At 38.3% G+C, this 20,968-nt stretch overlaps 1 protein-coding gene across 2 annotated transcripts in view; it reads right to left on the bottom strand.

Annotated features, from left to right (window-relative positions):
* PPP3CA (protein phosphatase 3 catalytic subunit alpha) overlaps positions 1-20,968 on the bottom strand; it is a 343,207-nt gene that overhangs the window by 160,870 nt on the left and 161,369 nt on the right. For both annotated transcript variants that reach the window (XM_066279182.1, XM_066279183.1), the window contains exon 2: positions 13,943-14,143. In XM_066279182.1, the coding sequence (XP_066135279.1) occupies positions 13,943-14,143 (201 nt within the window). The remainder of the gene's footprint in view (positions 1-13,942; positions 14,144-20,968) is intronic.

Here is a 20,968-nt window from a genome sequence, read left to right as displayed (position 1 = left end):
CCCATATTTGGTTAATTGCTTCTGATTTTAAAAGACATCTTAATAGTTCCTGTTTCACAGTTTTGTTTGTGTGTGTGTGTGTATGTGTGTTTCAGTCCTCTAAGTGGTATGCCAACAGCACCAAAAATGTCCACAAAAACAAAATATACTAGTATTTTTCTTTAATTAAAATCAAAACTCATTTGCGTTTTAGAAAGGATGAGTAGTGAGAGCTATAGGAAAGCTATAGGAGAGCTTTCAACTCCCTCTCGGTACTTACATCCATAAGGGGAAATCCAATGTTGGCTATATTATCTTAATTCAAATAGTTAAAAGCTCCCTATGGTCCCAATCACCAAACAATAGAACAGAACTAATAGCTAGAATATTAATTACATAACACAATTGCAAAAACGGTTAGAGAAATGATAATAAAGCAGCTGCTAATTCATCTGGCACTTTCTCTAATTGCTGTGGTTGCAGCATTTCACTTCATCTGAGCAACAGATAGGAGACTAACACCTCACCTCTTCAAAGATGAGGAAGCTAGGGTTTACAAATGTGATCATTTGTCAGCGGTAAGTACCGTACTTCCCCATGTATAAGACACACCTTTTCCCAAAAAATCTGGGGTCTAAAAATTGTGTGTGTGGTGCACAGTGGTTGTAGATGTTTTCACTTGCATCTCCTGCTTTTTCGTGCTTGTTTTTGCACTCATTGTTGAAGACAGTGATTGTCATCAGACACCAATGAGGACAAGCTAATGGATGGGAGTTCTGACAGTGATGAGAAGTTGTATGAATTTTATGATGAATTAAACTTGAGTTCAATAACTTTATGTAATACACTTTTTTTCAAGTTTCAGGCCCCAAAATTAAGTTGTGTCTTACACATGGGAGAGTCTTATACATGGGGAAATATGGTAGCTAGGAAATAGCAGATCCAGAAAGCTAATCTGGAGATCCACAATTTTAACCCTGGTACAGCCCACTAGATAGGGAAAATAAAGTTACTGTCACATGGTCAGTCATTAGGAGATACACCCTGGGTGACCTGCACAGCAGGGATTAAATCACACTTCCTTTTCTTACCCCTCCTCTGATATTCATCTCCTCCCTCCCCACCAAAAACTGGCTGAACCAGAAGTTTGAGCATAATCTGAGACTACAGTGGAAAAAGAATCTATAAATTGGCTCACTGCCACCATGCCATTAGTAAACTAAGCTAACCAGTCACAAATAATTTCAAAAGAGCCTTAAAAAGAAATCTCATGTATTTTTACCAGGACCTCAATTCAGATTCTCACGTGGAATAGAGATACTTTATATCGATAATCAGACAATATACTTTCTAATTTTCACCTACCTTTGATATATATATCTAATAAGTGTTACCAGTTTATCTCTTGAAAAAGGCAAAGAAAGCAGTAAGGAGTTAAGATTAAGCTAAGGTCCACCTTTGAAGGAGTTGGTCTTTAATGTTTAAAACAGGGGTCCCCAAACTATGGCCCGCGGGCCGCATGCGGCCCCCTGAGGCCATTTATCCGGCCTCTGCCACACTTCTGGAAGGGGCACCTCTTTCATTGGTGGTCAGTGAGAGGAGCACATTGACCATCTCATTAGCCAAAAGCAGACCCATAGTTCCCACTGAAATACTGGTCAGTTTGTTGATTTAAATTTACTTGTTTTTTATTTTATTTATTTATTTATTTATTTATTTATTTATTTATTTATTTTGGTTCTTTATTTTAAATATTGTATTTGTTCCCGTTTTGTTTTGTTTTGTTTTTACTTTAAAATAAGATATGTGCAGTGTGCATAGGAATTTGTTCATAGTTTTTTTATAGTCCAGCCCTCCAATGGTCTGAGGGACAGTGAACTGGTCCCCTGTGTAAAAAGTTTGGGGACCCCTGGTTTAAAACATGAGGAAAAGAATTTCAAATGCATAATTTCTGTTTGATGTTTGTGATTACCTGATAATCTCCTAATCATCACATGGCATCCAAATAGCCAATGAAATGTTACCATTTAAAAATGAAATGAAAAACATATGTAATTAAGATTTTAAAGGGGATGCAGAATATCTACAAATTCTGTGTATTAAACTGAGTTCTCAAAATTGGACCCTGATTTTTTACATCAATGTTTTTTTAAAGAAAATCAGATTATGCTAATAAAGACAAAAGCAAATAAGCATATTTGAAAAAACAGGAAGGTACAAAGAATCCCTTGTTTGAAATGAAAACAAATGTCTTTGCTAGTCATTTCAAAAATATTCTCCTTCACATGCAATAAATGATGTAAGACTGATGACAGTTTCAAGTATAACTAGATGTATCAAATGCATACCACCAGATGGCATCTTAAATCAGAAAGCATGGCAGAGATCATGTGAGTTAATAACTGTGTTTCTTAAATGGAATCAAATCATTAATTCCAAATAGATTTTTTTAATATTAAAATCTCTGACACTAGTTATTCATAACAGCCAAAGAACCCAATAATAATGTTGTTTTAAATAAAACAAAAAAGAAAAGAAACTGAAAAGAAAGGCACTATAAATAAAGTGATAGTCTTGACATCAATTTTTATTTTTAAAATCATTACAAATGGAGCTATATGAGAAAAAGTCTGGTGAATTATTTTACATTTTCTTCATTTTAACCTACAATTCCTTCCCACGAATTCTAACTCTTTCAGATATTTATTAATTGTAAACATGATGAAAGACAGTTTATAGCAGACAGCATTTAAAAAGAACAATTAAGAAGAAAAGTTTCTGGAAAGAATAAAATAGATCCAGTTTTCTTTCATCTACATATATAACTTCCATGAAGTTACAGGTCAAAAGCCTTGGTGTCCAAACCTAATATCTTAAGGAAGAGAATGAAACAACACTATGTCTAAGCAGGCTAATATATGGACCACAATGTCAAATATGAACAGAAATTAATCGCAAAGCACATAGACACTAAACTGGAGACAAAAAGTAACCATATGATAGTAGAAAATTAAAATCATGGTCAGAATATTAAAATACAAGATTGTTTCATAATAATTTCTGAAAAAGACTTGATTATCATCTGGATGTGGGGTTGGTTTTGTTGGTATTATTTTGTAAGATCATATAACCAATAAAATCCTATTTTGGGAAAATACATTTTGCTAGAAATGTTATTTTTCATACAATGAAAAGAACTTTAAAAAGACTTGTTACCAGTTTGTAATTTATTCTTGAATCGTGATTTATATATACCTACAATAGCTACCATATATATTTTAGGGCTTAATATTAGGGAAAGAACTTTGGACTTTTTTGAGAGTATTTTTCCCCCTCCTCAACAGATGGACTTGTCACAAACCATGCCACCTGCTCTCAAGTCGCTTCCATGAGGCAGCAGTCACTTGGTGACACTGGTAGGGAGCTGGACAAAATAGATAGAGGACCACAGGCTATCTGATTCTAAGTAAAAAACACAGCCAGGACTGAACTGCCATTATAATGGCCTTCTCCAAGAAAACACATTTTAACAATAGCAACAATGTCTACACAAAGTCACTTAGTAAGTATTCAAAAAATATATTTTCTATGCCAAGATAGTCATTTTGAATAGTGCTAAATAAAGAAGCTGCCTCGAAACTTAATAGTAAGCTGCCAATTATACCACAGATTCTTCTGTGAGAAACTCAACAAGTAGCTACATTCAGGAGAAAAGAACAAAATAAAAAGATAATTACTATTTAAATAACGAGTGACACACAAATAAAAACACATATCCACACACACATAAATGCATATTCTGTTTTAGAGGTTCCTAGATATTTTCATTATAATATTACAATAATTTACTATGAGGAAATCAACAGTACATTTGCATTAAAATTATTTTGAAATAGGGGAATATCCATAAATTTTTCACACAAGATCCATGTCCTCAGATGTTAACATTTAACAGGAAAATAACATGAAACAAACAAAAAAACTATCAGTCCAATATTATTAAATGCCACACTGTAGGATTACTCCCAGATCTAATGATTCATAAATCTGTAAAATTAACTTCTATACCCAAATAAAATGGGAATAGGCATAGTTGAACTGCCTGGGCTTTAAGACCAGCTTTGGTACTTTCTAGCTGGGTAATCTTAGATAAGATACTCAATTTCAGTGAGCTTCAATTTCCTCCTGTGCAAAATGGAGCTGATGACAGTTACTCCCTTCATAGGGTTGCTTGAAAACTAAGATTTAAAAAGTATTGTGTTGATAATAGTGACTATCAAAAAACAAAAACTTAACAAATGTTAGCCTTACAATGAAAATAACTCATTATTTGTCCCCCAAAAAGCTATAAAATAACAACAACTACCATCTACTGTCATCATAGTTTCATTCACCTATAGCACCATTTCACTCTGAACCAGGGAAAACTGTGTTGTAAACCAGTACCTGTCCATGACCAGTAATCGGGAACGTCCATTAAAGACCATAAACATCACTTGGCTCACAGGAGAATAAAATCCATGGAGTCTAAAATCATTAGAGACACTTAAGTGAGAAAATAAAACGAGGTGAGTTTGAAAACATGATTTAATCTGGGCTAACCAAAAAAAAAATAAAGAAGTGCATTTACATTTTTCCTTTTGTACCTAAGAAGAATGCTCTTCCCTTATCTGGAAGCATCTCAGTATCACCTGAAATATTACTTCTCTTAAAGGCACAGTAGTACGATTACAATATATTTCTGTCTTCTTCAGAACTATCAGAATATTATTACTGCAAGGAATAACTTTCAGATTTTAAGAATAATAGATTTGAGAATTTTTAATCTTCCTATGAGACAACTGTAGGCCCAGCCTTACCAATGGTGCTTAAATACCTGTAATGCCGGTGGCTGAGGCCAGGCAGGTCCACACTGGATTTGGGCAGACAGTAGAGACACGACAGAGCCGAAAGGGTTGGGCCATTCTGTTTAATAAAGTCTCACAACAGCGGACAAGCACACAGGCAGGGGAAACTACCTCTCAGGCAAACAAACAGCAAATGGCTCCTCACGGAGGCGGCCAGGCAACCCTCACATTGCATCCCCATCTCTCTCCAGGGCAAGCACCCATAGCCTTATATAGGCTATGCACACGTGGCGCTGCCACGCACCCACACACCCCGCGAGCAAGTCTAACACAGCTCCCCATACTTTACCACGGTGTTTGTGAAAAGTTTCATTTCATGGCAAACTGAAAAGAACAGGGTACACTGTGTCTTAAAACAAAATATCTGTTCCTGTAATTATAGTGTAATTGTTATGACTGTCAAATGTTTCCTCTGGGTGGTGTTACACATTTATTGATGTCAGTTTAGATTATTATTGACTTGTACCTTCACACAAGTGCTGAATTACTATGTCTCAGCTATTCTTAATATAATACTATATTCGTTAACCACACATTTCACTTAAAGATGCTTTTGATCCAATTTTTTTTCTTTTTATAAACTATCCCAGCATTAGCTTTCTATAGTCAAGTCTTGAAATGCTTGAGAGATATATATATATATATATATATATATATATATATATATATATATATATATAACAAAAGTTTTCCACTAGGAAAACTACATGGCTATACAGATAAACTCTGTCCCCCAATTTGCTAATTAAGCACTATTGTTTTGTCCTGTGTCCTTGTATTATAGCGATTAATTTTTGTTTAAAATATAATATGCTTGACCAGGAGGTGTTGCAGTGGATAGAGTGTCGAACTAGAACACAGAGGACCCAGGTTTGAAAACCTGAGGTTGCCTGCTTGAGGGCAGGTTCACCAGCTTGAGCACAGGGTCATTGGCTTGATTGAGCATGGGATCACAGACATGACCCCATGGTCACTGGCTTAAGCCCAAAGGTCACTGGTTTGACCAAGGGGTCACTCGCTCTGCTGTAGCTCCCTCCCCGTCACAAAGAACTGATGCTTCTCATCTGTCTCCCTTCCTGTCTGTCCCTATCTGTCCCTACTCTGACTCTCTCTGGTCTGTCAAAAAATTAAAAAATAATAATAATAAAGTATAATAAATTATAATCAACAGTTAAAGTAATTTCTTCCTTCTATTTCTTGAGACCCATTAACAGCCTTTTCAGTATGTTTTCTTCAGTAATAAGCAAGAACAAATTCTAGTCAAATAAAAACGCCTGATTCTTTAAGCCTTAATACAGAAGTAGAACAGTGTATATTATATGGTGTTACATGTAATGGCTAAGCATGAGTTACGAAGATGGGTGTCTGTTCAAAGCAAGGTTGTCAGCTTACTCCCTGTGAACCTCAGACCACGTACATACTTATACCAGTGGTTCCCACAGTGCGGTCCCAGATCAAGGGATCACCATCACCTGGGAAACTGTTAGACATTCAAATTCTCAGGATGAGCTCCAAATCTACATCAAAAACTCTGAAGGTGGGGCTCAGCAATCCGTGCTTTCTGAAGCCCTCCAGGTGATTCTGATCCACCCTCAAGTTTGAGAAACCATGACAAAGTCTCTGAGACTCCCTTTCTCAATTGTAAGGCGGGTTTCCTAAGCCCAAGTTTGCAAAACCAGAGAGTAAACAGTTTCGGGGAAGGATTTTGGCTCTCACGTGGTGACTTTTTATCATTATCATCATTATCATTATTATTATAGTATTAATCAAGGAGCCAAATTAAGGGAAATAAGGACATCAAAATGATGTGCTGCTACCACAGGCTGGGACTCAAGTGTGCTGACAGCCAGCAGTGGGTTGGGAACCAAAATAGGCCTCTGGCTGCAGGGCAGGCCCTGAAGAGTTGGCCACTGAAATCACAAGTGGGCAAAATGCCCCAGAAGTAATATTTTATCCCCCTATAAACTAAGGCCATGTTGCTTTGATAGTGACAAACGATAGTATGAGGAGAATAAACAGTGACCTTTTAGGCTCAAAAGATACTGGATTCTTCTCCCCACTTAGCTCTCCCCAGAGTAAAGGCATGGGGAATTCTCCTAATTGACGTCAGCTGCTGTAAGGGAAGGCCTGCCATGACCTTAAACTTGGCCACTGGTCCACTCTCATATCCAGGAACAAAGCCAGAGGGTTCTCCTGGCAACTGCCTGACATGCTAAATGGCAGGCACAGCCACAGAGGGAATCCTTTGCTGCCCGAGGGACAAATCCCCCACTGCAGGAAACAGACAAACTGGGGAGATTAGCAGTTTGCCAGCTCATGCTGGCCTATCCCCTCGGCCCAGAGAGCAGAAAATGGTTCTAAATCACCATATTCAAAAACGTCAGCTTCTGGTCTGCTTTTTCATTAGAGATGAGGGAAATAATCTCTGCTCAGACAAAGGGAAAACAGGAAAATATGAGAACTTCAAGGAGAAATGAAGTAAACTGGATCACTGCATACACCATCCTGTATTCCAGAAGTCTTTAATAGATATTGATTAATCAGATGTTTTAACTGTCATTTTTAAAAGGCTGCATAATCAAATTGGATCCCAGCCTCCTATCCTGCTCAAGTCATCATCATGGTTCCCCTGGACAAGGAGGAGAGGTTCCTAATGAACCCCTCTCCCTCTCACCTTCCTCCCTGCCCCAATGTTCTCATCTCAGCCAGCATGCTATTCTAGCCACAAACTTGAGGGTGTAGCTCCCCTGCTCAAGGAGCCCGACTCCCCAGTGCCTGCAGAACAGAAGCCGGAAGTGTAAGTGCTGCGTGTGAGAGACTAATATCTGACCCTGACTTTCTAAGCTCAGTTCCACCCCCTTCTATCTCTGAGATCCTGGGAAGCCAGAAAAACCTCAAAGAACACCCTTTTCCACTTTACAAAAAAAAAAAAAAAATACAATGCGTTTAATACGCTGCTGTCTCTGCCCAGAATATCCTTCCCTAGCTTTTTCACATGATAAAATATTACGTATCGCACACGATCCCATTCAAATATCACGTAGTCTGTCAAGACTTTGTTGGCTTCCCTGCATTCCTTTCTTCTGAGTTCCCACACTAGTTTGTAGGTGCCTCTGTTATAGTTCTTAACAAAGTACACAGTCATTATTTATGTAGTGACTCCTGAACTAGACCTTCTGGTCAATGACTATGTCTCATTTGTTTTATCATTCCCAGTCCCTATCCTTCTGAAAGAGTGCTCAATCCAGACTCAGGACAAGTACGATCCCAGCTACTTGACCGTTCCTTTAACTCAAAGATGGAATATAATAATCAATGAGCTCTGACTGTGAAGGAAGCATGAACAATTTAAAAGATGGTAAATCCTTTTTGCTTTAAATTAACTACATACAGTTGGATACTTCTTATTTAGCTTGGATAATTTAGTTCACATCCCTTTGGGCAAATAGCTGTTTGAATTTTCCTATTACATTCTTTTTTTCTTTTTTAATTCAATGAGAGAATGGGAGGAAGAGAGACAGACTCCTCGCATGTACTCTGACCAGGATCAACCTGGCAAGCCCACTAGGGGGTGCTGCTCTGCCCATCTGGGGCCCTTGCTCCATTGCCAAGTTTTAGCACCTGAGGCAGAGGCCATGGAGCCATGGCCATGGAGGCCAACTCGCTCAAACCAATCGACCCATGGCTACAGGAGAGGAAGAGAGAAAGAGAGGTAGAGAGAGAGAGAGAGAGAGAAAAGAGAGGGGTGGAGAAGCAGATGGTTGTTTCTCCTGTGTGCCCTGACCGGAATCAAACCTGGAACATCCACATGCTAGGCTGACACTCCACCACTGAGCCAACCATCCAGAGCTCCTATTATATTCTTAGCCTCAGGAGAGCACAGAGCAGGTCTTATTCACGTACATAAAACCAACAGCACCTGCACCAGGTGTCAGTAAAATTCTATTCTATTAAATTCCCAAAATTAGTTGTGTCTTAGTGTGAGCTGCTATAACCAAAAAATGTACACTGAGTAGCTTAAACCACAAACATTTCTACAGTTATGGAGGCTAGAAACTCCAAGATCAAGGTGCTGGCATGCTCAGTGTTTGGTGAGGGCCCTATTCCTGATTTGCAGATGGCCATCTTGTTGTGTCTTCTGTTGGAGGAGAAAGAGAAGGCTTCATCTCTTACCCTTCTTATAAAGGCACTAATTCCATCATGGGGGTTCCCCCCTCATGATCTCATCTAAACCTAATTACCTCCCAAAGGGCTCATCACCAAATAACACCACACTGAAGACTATGGCTTCCACAGAGGAATACTGGAGGACACATTCAGTCCACAGCAAGTTGCCATACTGATATTTCATCACATTGTTTAATGACACATTTGTGTATTTGCAAGGAAACAAAGATAATTCAACCCAATTTTCAGAAAAGAATCAGGCAGGGAAAATGCTATCCTTTACATAATGTCTCCAACACAGAAACACAGACTTTAGACATTCTAATTAGGCAAGTTAGTTTAGAGAACAGAGCAGAACATGGCTCTTATTCCCTTGTTTTGACTGGGGACCCCTAGCTAAGCCTCATCACTACTCCCACGGAGATGGTGACTGTGTATCTGACTCCCTGAGCCAGGAGGGCCAGGTGTGCAGAGCTTCGTGTCCTTGTCCAGAGGGACCTTGTGAGGAGCCAGACCAAGACAGGCAGTTTCCCCATCCTTTTGTTTTCTCCAAAATAAAACATACTAACTTTTCAGGGAAAAATTCCTAAATGAACATAAACCTTTCACTCCTTTATAAGCACATGACAGGAAGGAGGGAGAGAATGAGGGCAGCTCTGTACATTTAAACATTAAAGAAATGCTAAAGGAATGAAATAATGTCCAGATTTCAAATAACTAGAACACTCATTCCTAGTTTTCTTTCTTAATATGCACAAATGTTAGCATAAGTTCCATCTAAACATTTGAGAGTAAAACATACTATTAATAAAAAGTAGGAGGGGAGGAGAAGGGGGAGAGCTGGGAGTGGCATTTGTGTATAATGATAAAATATCAGCCATTTGCTTCATTTGAGAGTTTACATACCTACTACACTTAAAGTTGAATTCCACACAAAAAGGTACTGGCCAGTTTCTACCCAGACCTACGCACCCTGCCATTTTTAGGAACCTGACATATGCAGGTGAGAGACAACTTCTAATACCATTTTAAAACCTCCATAGACAGCGTCAGGCTTGAGGCAGTTCCTTCATATATTAAAAGTATTTGCTTTTTTCTCCTTAATCCTTTCCCACAGGTTCACACTGGTAACTATATTATTTCCCCTCCTACCTTTTCTAAATTGTTTCTTAAATTCTCCATCTTTCTCAGTGTAGAAGTTTAAACTACCTCAAGAATACTCTCCCTGAAGTATTTTAATACCTTTTATTGAGTAGCCTAGTATCAATGATAATATACAACTATACTGATTCAGCTATCCAAACAACAAATACTCTGAATTTAAAAATATATATATTACACTGCTGGTTCCTTTGTTTAGATAAAATAAAACCTCAGAATACAATCATATATCATAAAACTTTACCAATAAATTACACAAAGCATCTTGAAACGCAGAGAGATTGTAATCTTCTCTGACCAATGTTCCCTGCTTTATTGTCCAGTCTCCTACGGTTCAGCTTTTGCTCAGACACTTATGGTTGATATACGAAGCTATGAATTTAACTTTTCTGGTGAATTACATGCAAAAGTTTTCTCCCTTTTATTAACATGTTAAAATAAATTCTCTTTTCCTCCCACCCCCCTGCCACTTTCATTCCACGTCCTTACTGTACTCCAGCAAGGAGGGGAAGAGACCACCACTATTAGACTCCGGTGGAGGCCCCTTGGGATGCTGCCATCATTGCGAAATAAAAGACTCCTCTGGAGAAAGGTGTTTCCAACTTGAGTTCTGTTTCTTTAGCGCTACACATTGCCAGATACCTCCTGTGGGGCAGCTGTGTTAGGCTCGCTTGTGCTTTGCTTGATTGGTGTGTGAGCACATGGCAGAGGCACGTGTGCACGGCCTCTAGAAAGCTCTGGGCGCTTCCCCTGGGAGGACATTCTCCCAGATCGCTCTCCTGTCCCCGTGAGGTGCGGTTTTCCTTGCTCCCTTTTCCTTACTGTGAATAGCACTTTCCTTTGTTTATTAGCTCTTTCTCTATTGTTGTTTATTTGCTCACCTGTCTTTGCAAGCCTCCAATAAACAGGTATGGCCTGACATTTTCCAGTTCTGCAGTTCCTCTACCATCTGCCCGAATCCGATGGGAACCTGCCTGGCCTCGGCCACCAGCATCACACCTACCTCCACAGCTACGTCTGTCACTATCTAAACAACTGTGTATGTTCCTCCCCAGCAAAGGTTATACATAGTTGAGTCCTGATTTCCAAAGTCTCTCAAAATTTGCCATAATGTTCACTGGGATCTCACTAGAAAGAGTCAGCTGTAATCTTTACTAAATATGAGGGTGAAGAGTCTATGGAGTACAGAGAGGTTCTGGGATAAAACGTCATGAATCTGACTGTTCCAGAATCGCCCATGGGTTCTTTCATGACAGAGCCTCACCCAACAGAAGAGCTGACTGCACCCCAGAAACTAGAGTGTCCTAAATACCTGTTTTACATGATTCTTTTTAGTTATAACTACCACTCCATTAACACCTAATGGTCTCATTAGTGAATTTAATATAAATTCTTCCTTAAAAATCACATGTTATCATGTGAAACAGAGAAAAACAAACTCAAAATATCAAGCCATTCATTGTCACCAAAAAATAAATAAGCTTACTGATAAAGATATTATTTAAAGCTTATATGTTACCCATTAATTTATAAGTGAAATTTACAGTCAGTTTTAAAAAAATCTTGTTGGTAGATTCCAGATTAATATTTAGTTACTAAAAAATTAGTATCTTAGTACCTAATAAAGTAATTAAAGCATGTTCACATTTGTCTTGTCGGCATATTTTTAGTGTCAGATTTGGGGATAATAATGTATGACTTGATTTTAACACATGGAAAAGGGGTTTACAGTGATAACTACTGGTCCAACACAAAGTTAATACAACTGAAGTTGATTACTCCTGATGCCTAGCCCAAAACACATTTATTCTTTTTCTGAATTATAAACAAGAAAAATAGCAGTGCCAACCAAAAATAAAATGTAAATACTGTCAATATCTTTAGAGTAAGAATCATTAGGGACATTTGACCAAGTAAGGTCCAGTCTGATATTCAAGAGGACTTATCTTTCTTTTAACAGTCACATTCAAATATACATTTGGAGGCCAATAATATAAGGAATGAAGATCTGGAAGAAAGAAGCAATCAGTAGTATATAAGAAATATTTTTAAATGCCTTCTTTATTTTAAAAAGGACAATTTTCTGTCTCTAAATATTTTCCCCTTATCCAAAATGGTGATAATTAAGGAAAATAATTGTTTTATAACTTCTCTAAAAATGAAAACTTGCAACTCAACAAAGAGTAGATCAAAATCTAGTAGTAGCACTAATATTTGACCTCCAATTACAAATATTTTTGACATGATTTAACTAACAGAAGTTACACTTAATGCAAAATATGTATCTGCCCATTTGAGGTAACAGAACAAAAACACTCAAAAATTAAAGATGCATTTTCTAGGCACAAAACGGTACAGTAAGGAGAGAAATTTGGCCTTCTTCCTAACCGTCAGTGGTTCTCTAATAACTTTAATGTGTATCACAACCACCCAGAAGACTAGATAAAACAGGTTGCTCAGCCTCGCCCAGGAGAATCTGGTTCAGCAGTTCCAGGGTGGGGCCTGAGAATTTACATTATTTTTTCTTTTTTTAAATTAATTGTGTTTACATAGATTCTAGGGTCGCCCCAAATACCACCCCCCCCCCCGTATCCCCCTCAACATCTCCCTGTGCCCTCTCTACAGTGCCCTCCCCCCCTTCCCTTCAGGTTTATTCCATCCTATCATCCCCTTTCCCTCTGCATTCTTTTCCTCTGGTCCCTTTGATCTCTCCTCTGTCTCTATTCTGTTCCTCAGTTCACATTGTTCATTGGGTTCCTCAAATGAGGGAGGGCATATGATATTTTTCTTTTTCTGCCTGGCTTATTTCACTTAACATAATAGTTTCCAGGTCCATCTATGTTGTTGCAAAAGGTAAGATTTCCTTCTTTTTCTTGGCCCCAGAGTATTCCATTGTATATCTGTATCACAGTCAGTGAATGAGCAGATTAAAAGAATTTACATTTTAACAAACTTCCAGATGATGATGGTGAGGATGCTAGTCTAGGGCTGATACACTGGGAACCACTGCTTTAATTCCCTCAGTTAACCACTGTGGAAGCCTTAGTATGATTTGTTGAATTGTTCTAGATGAGCATCTTCTGTTTATTGTGCCAGTTAGTTTTACTGACAAATAATACCACTCCTTAATTACTTTGGAATGTTTTTAACATCTCTAAGTTGTATAACACTTTTTTTAGAGTATCAAAAAATGATAGGTATTTAATACATGAAAATAAAAATATTTCTATATGTGTACTTATTTTTAGTTCTTAATGTACAGATTTGATAGTAAGATGACTAAGCTATTTGAAGACTCACTGGGTTTTTGACTTGATGTTAAAACCAACAAAGTATGGGCCCTGGCCGGTGGATCAGTGGCTAGAGAGTTGGCTTGGCCCCAGGTTCAATCCCGGTCAGGGCACACAGGAGAAGTGACCATCTGCTTCTCCCTACCTCCCTCTCCCCCTTCTTTCTCTCTTCTCCTCCCGCAGCCAGTGGCTCCACTGGTTTGAGCATAGGCCCTGGGCACTGAGGATGGCTCAGTTGGTCTGAGTGCAGCAGCCTCAGGTGCTAGAAATAGCTTGGTACACCAGCATCAACCCCTGGGGTTGTCAGGTGGGTCCCAGTCGGGCCTCAGGTGAGAGTCTGCCTCCCTATCTCCCCTCCTCTTACATATAAAGTAAATAAATAAATAAAGACCAACAAAGTATGACTACAAATGGGCAGTCTCCATTCTCATGACGTACCTGTGACTGGTGCATCGATATCCAGCAAATTTTTTTCCTGTCGAAGAATTGAAGCTCCCTCTGTTATTATCCTCAATGCAACACTCTCTTCCAGCCTGCCCTCCTTCATGAGATGTGCCTTTAAGATATCCACACGAGGCTTCCCATCGTTATCGAACACTTCTTTTGCTGTGAGCCGGTGACTTGGAGGAAATGGGACAGCTGAAAGAGAAAACGTCAGAATCCTACATTAACCAAAATCCAACAACAAAAGATTCAAAAATAAACACCAAATATCTATCCTAATCACTAACGACCTTTTAGAATATTTTAAAAGTGCCCACATTAAAGTGATCAAGGGCTCTCAAGAATTAAAGATTTACTTTAATTCCAGATTTAATATGATTGCTTGAAAGGAAGTTTGCAGTTCTCATTTCCTGAATCTCAAAGATGTTGATTGAGGTAATAATAAAAAAGGATATTTGCTTCTGCTAGGCAATAATCAATTCAGCAAAAGAAAATCCTCCCTGTCAACTGAAGCATAACCAACATGGGCAAAGACACTTCTTCACTAGACAGCAGACTCTTCTGTCGGGATTCGAGAAATGGGAAGAGCTCTGGAGACCAGATCTGTCCCTTCAACTAGAGTCATGTCTGAGGCAACAAGTGTACACATGCCTTACTCACTTTACTGCTTTACTGTTCTGACTTTATTACCCAAATATTGCTTAGCATAAAATGAACACTCTATAAATGTTAGCTACTACTATTACTATTTACTTTAGTTATTATGTCAATTCTTAGATAGATATAATAGATATAATCCCCACTTTACAGGTGAGGTAACGGAAGTGGCAGTAAGAATTTGTACTTGCCCAGCAAAAAGGCAAAAACGCAGAAAAGAGACACAGGTAGTTAGGAATATGCTACAATGACAAACCACTTACTGCTCAGATTTAAAACCAGCTATTCTCTCTTCCATGTCTACCAGGCCTTCTTAACAGTATGAAGCTCCTCTATAGCTACTGTCATTCTTCACACCTGTGAATATGTTCCTTCACTCATTCAGACGAAGGATGTTCAGTAAACCCCTCCAATGAACCAAGACATCCCAAGTCCCTTGGCAGAGATGGCATCATGAATGCTAAATTTTCATCTGCTATATGCATTATACCATATGCATAAGCACATCTCCTTATGATTCCTTTCTTTAAAATAACACTTGCTAGTAAGGAACAAACCTGGCCTTCAAAGAAGCAAGAATTATGGTAGACCTAGGTCAAGAAATGTTGTGCAATCCAATAGCACATATTAGTTATCCAAGAGAAGTTATAACTAGTGAAGAGAAAGAAAAAAACCCAGGAAATAAACCTGTACTAATGAATACAAGTTTTATCTTCCCAACAAAGATACCTATTTAACTGCTGCCAAATGAAGTGGCAGTGGCACACTCAGTGGCCCAGCATGTGGCTTGTGTGGGCCGACGAACCGGTGCAAGCCTTGGCTCTGCTCAGCCACCAGCTGCATGAACCGGGCAAGTTCATGCTCTTCCAGCCGCTTCCGTTACCTCACCTGTCAAGTGGGGGCTAGATCTACCTGAGGACTGACATACTAACTAAAGTAAATAGTAACAGTAGTAGCTAATATTTATAGAGTGTTTATTTTATACCAAGCAATATTTGGGTAATAAAGTCAGACAGAACAATAAAGCAGTAAGATGAGTAAGGCACATGTACATGTGTTTATATATAAACTTATTCAGCTCCCATAACATTACTGTGGAAGAGAAACTTGATGCTCAAAAACACTAAGCACCTTGCCCAAGATAATCACCTAGAGATTTATATGTAGACCCACTGAGTGTAGCCCCTGGCACTCGGAGGCTGGTATAACTCTGTGAACAACCATACGGCCCTGCTTCCCAGAAAGTTCTTAAGTCACTGCTTAAAAAATAATGAGCATTCAACAGAGTCGACTGTCCAAATGATGTGGAGATGTTTGCCCAAAATCTACGTACTCTAGTTGACAAATGTCACTCTGTTAAATTTAACTGTCTAAATAAAAATTAAAAGTAAAATAAAAACTAATGAGCAAATCACATTTTAGAATTGAAATTGTAAAGAATACTGATACTTTTATTTTCAAAAATTATGTTAATGACTGATAGTAGAACAGATATATAATACAAAAGTATGACATAAAATTGGAGACAAAATGTATGATGATGACAAAGCATAGTGTGAAATAAGAATAAGAAAATATAAGAATTAGATGAAGAAAAGAAAAAAGAGGAAATCCGGCAGTTAGACAAGCCATTGAGATATTTGGAGGTGTTTATTTTGTTTCTTTGACTCTCACCTTTTTCTTGCCTAACTCATGTTTGTTAAGAAAACATGAACACATTTCAATGGCCACTGTTTTTTATTTAGGTTTTCATGTATGGCTTGAAATCAGAAAAGATCTTACCTGGCAACTTTTCAAAATTCCCCAGAGATAGGATGGGGGGTGTAGAAAGGGCAAAATTTCAAAAGGACACGAAGGGTACAGACAAGAGCTGATTTATTTCCCCTGAGGGGAAAAAATATTCCCAAGATATGAGTTGGACAACTAAAGGTTTAAGTGACTCTGCAAAACTGTCAGGCAAGAAATGTATGAGCATCGAAGGGAAGGAGGCTGATTTACTGTCAGGCAGATAAAAGTAGTGGGTCTCTGCCATGCGCTCACTGGCCTTATTAAACTAAGACAGATCACAGGATTAAACCTGAAATAGCCCAAGCATTTAAGAAGGTGAGAGGCCAGAGGAGAGAGTCCCAGAGAGGCGTCACCTTCATGAATTAGACTTTCTCCAAGTCCCTAGACTCTCTCCAAGGCTAAGGTCACTGCAATAACAGATGTTCCACCCTTCTCAGCAGCTCTCTCACCTTCCAGTAATTACTTATCTTAAAGTAACTGCCTACGGCAAAGCCACCTGCTCTCAGATACTGGAGCTGGTTTCAAGTAAATAGGAGCAAGAAGAAAAAAGGCCAACCAGCAGCTCTGTTTCCAATTGGATGATAGGGACACTGGTGAGACAGGGCCCTTCACTAGTTACCCGGATGGAAAGGCCTGCAGGAAACCAAGATGGACAGCAAGGATCCCAAAGATGGAACACAGCGTAGCTGTCAACCAGAGAGAAGTTTTCTGGCACAAAAATAAGAGTGGACTAATATTTGTGTATTTGTGCGGCCTTTGGCTTCATAAAGAAAATACTAACCTTACAAAGGTCACATTTATTTGCTTTCCCTGTTCACCTGGAGTCCTACATGCTGACCTGTGCCAAATATTGAGCAAAAACTACTCAGACCACAAAATCCAATATGCTTAGTAAACATTTCTTTTATTAACTTGTTGTAAAAGTGGCTATGCTTGATACAATAAACTGAATGTCCCCTTCCATCCTTTGCTTTGAATATTAGCAGTGCTTTCATTGATACAGGAGCAGGCTGGGGCTAGAATGATTAAGTTTGTGCATGCTAGTGAAAATTCAGAAATAACTATTGGTGCTTTCCAAGATGATTTTCTTATTATTACCTATTAAGTACAGAACGGTGTTATAATAGACTTCTTAGCAGCATTCTAAAACTAGAAACCTGTTCATCTTTCTCCACTTCATGATTCCTGCTTAGTATCATTTTTCACCTCAAATATAATAGGCAAAGTAGCTAAAACTGGGACTAGAAGTCCTTGGCTGACTCCTCACACAAACCATCACAAAGCTTTAAAAGGCAAACAGTATACTGAACTAGGATCGTGTTCCCATGTCACTGACTGTGAAAATCAGGCTTACTAGTCTGAGAACCAAAATTATCCAATACTGGCCTCAATATAACAACTATTGAAGTTGTCAATTATTCATTCACCAGTAGAAAAGCACATTCCGAATCAGAGAACCTTGTAGCCAGAGTATTCCCAGCCCTTAGTACTGGCTGAATATGGGACCACACCCTGAGACAGAGGGTCTCCTCCTACGATTTGAGCTGGGTCAGTCTTAGCCATTGTGGGCCTCAGTAACCATCAGTGACCTGCTCTCACTTCGGGTATCTGAGATTTCTGTTCCTCAAATCTGAGCCACTTTAGCCAATACTGAGGGGATTTCTATTATATGATAGGAAACATCCAAGAATCACTGTCATGGTGATGCCTTCGCTGGAAGGAAAAGCAGTTACCTGCTGCCTGACCTGTCCCTGCAGTGAACGTCCGAAGTGCTGACAGGAGAGACTCACATATTTAAGAAAACATTTAGCCCAGTGACTATTTTTCAAACTTTTGTTTTGCTTTAAAACAAATGTTTTTGCTTTTGTTTTCCTCAAACAAAATGACATCTGAAAGCTCAAATATATCCAAAGGAAAGAAAGAACCAAAAAAAGCTTGCTTGCCTTTCGTCTCCTCTAGAATGAGTCACAAAAATCTTGGGGCTCTTTGCAACAAAATTAGAAAACTCCAAACTTAGACTGATTCCTGACCTCCTCATATTAAAGAGGAAATTGAAGTCCATAAAGAGGATAAGTGAACTATTCAATATCAAAGAATTATCCAGTGGCAAAACCAACACTAAACTTGAGGTCTCCTGGCTTTATCCCAGTACTTCACCCTAGATCTGTCTGTCCAATACGGAACTGACTAGACACGCATGGCTGCCGAGCACCTGAACAGGGGAACAGGAGCCAGTCCTGACTGAGATGCACTTCAAGTCTACAATATCACTATCCTTGGAACACTTCACACAGTTTATCCCCGCATACCTTCCTCTACTCTTTGCTGTTTAAAAAAGATTTCATACGAGAAAAGAATGTAAAAAATATTTTGTTAAATATTTTTATATTGATTACATGTAGAAATGATAAGATTTGGAATATACTGGGCTAAATAAAATTTATTTCTACAACTAATTCTGACTATTCCTTTTTTCCTTTTTACCTTTTTAATAGAGCCGCTAGAACTTTTAAAATTGCATAAATGTCTTGTATATATTATTGCTAGACAGTGGTGCATTCTTCTCAACAAGTAAAGGAGAACAGGATGCATGGAGATTTTATTTTTTAATCTTTCTTCTCCTCCAGCTTTGGTTCCTATAAAACTCCAAACTTATCTCAAAACTGGCAGCACACTGGAATTGCTTTTAAAAATGAATGATGCCCAGGTCCATCCTCTGGAGATTGACTTGACTTGTCTAGGGTAGGGCCAGGGCAGTGGCGTGTTTTTAAAAACACCAGGATATTCTACTGGGAAGTCCAGGTTGAGATTCACTGACCCATACAGTAAGTAAAGGCATACGAAACACCATGTGGTTTAATTCTCCCCTCAAACATGCTCCAGTGTCCATCAACCACAGCCAACGTAATGTCTTTGCAAGCCCATACATGTTTATTTCATCCCTCCACGTAATCCGAACGTGTGCAGGAACAGCTCTTGTCCCATATTTTATGTGGCTACTCTCTGTACAAGGCTGTCTAAGATACCTATGTTGGCACACGTTTTAAGAGAACAACCTAAGAATGTCACATGTCAGACGCAACTTAAAACACATTATGGACTGAGATCCAGAGATTAAGACTCCATCTACTCTCTCCTGAACATTTCTGCATATCACAAAATACAATTCAAATAAGATCATATCAATCAATCAATCAGTTGCCAAGCACCTACAAAGCAGAGCAGTGCATTCCCTGCAGGCAGTGAGAACTGGGGAGAAGCGAGCAACAGAGAAGACAGAACAAACGCAAGCAGACTCCGAACAGACTTTGTGATTATTCATTTTGCTTGAGATAGCTGGAAAAGTGTTAAATTGCAAAACCGAAGAACAAAATCTAATAAAAATGAGAGGCAATGTAAACAGTAAGGAAAAAAGTATCTTTATGTACCTTAAGGTTATGATCGGGCTCCTAGAAACCCTAGATGCAGCTGCACATTTTTTTTGTCTAAAATATATAATAAACATCAATTTTTTGGATGATTCCAGAAGATGAGGTTCTGTTTTTAAGGTAATTAAAAATAAAATATTCTAACTATAAGATACAATACTAAAGCTGAAATGTATAAAAGTGGCTCCATCATCAGTCATTAAAATTTGTGAAATCTGATGCTACTTCTGAGTAAGGAGCGAAGAGATCTGCGAAAGGAAGCACTGGTGACTTTTCACTAAGTTTTATCTGGGTTTAAATATTGAGCAAATGGGTTTGCCTTATATTCCTTTGGGTTTAAAAAAATTCTGTCAGTATGGGGATACATGCTTATTCATCCACGTAACATCTATATGCAAAGATATACAAATCCTGCTGTGTAGGAGAGCTTAAAACTAACCTCAGCTAGCCTCCAAGAAAAACTGTAGAAATGTATTTACTAGTGACCTACTTATGCTATGCCTGTAGATATTTGTCACTTGTTTGTCTGAGAGTCTTTTTCATGTTAGATATTAATTCCTGTCAAATTAAACTCTGCTTGCCCATCTCAAGTGTGGCTGAATATTAATCTTGAAAACAACATCCGGTCCCACTTAAGTTAAAAAATTTCTTCGCATCCAGTCTATAAATAAAACTCCAATTTATTAATTAAATGGTGGATTATTTTTCCTCCTACTGTTGTCATGACTTCATCCATTCTTAGCAGAGACCTCTTTACCAAATCCCTCTGAGAACAACACCCTCTGAATACTACCATGCAGATCCTGAGTCTTAAAATGTGTTCAGTTATTAGACAGAGTATGTGTACTGATCATTTCACTAACAAAAATACCTCATTTGGTTGTCCTGAAGTTTACATGCAAATATAGCACAATGGTATTTTATGCAACATTTCAAAGGTGTTAATAAAAGGGCATTATGGTACTCAAAACATTTATTAAAATAAGTGATCTTTTTTCCTTCTGGCTTACAGAATGTATATTATACACAGTACTTTTTCACCTAAATCTGAAATGTGCTACAAGCAATTCTTTAATAAATCAGACACTAACTTATTTTTTAAATTATTGTTCTAACCACAAGGGAATTTTACTAAAAAATAATTAAT

The sequence above is a fragment of the Saccopteryx bilineata genome, chromosome 5, assembly GCF_036850765.1.
Source record: "Saccopteryx bilineata isolate mSacBil1 chromosome 5, mSacBil1_pri_phased_curated, whole genome shotgun sequence".
In the NCBI taxonomy this organism is placed as follows: Eukaryota; Metazoa; Chordata; class Mammalia; order Chiroptera; family Emballonuridae; genus Saccopteryx; species Saccopteryx bilineata.
This window is presented reverse-complemented; position numbering and strand designations above follow the sequence as displayed.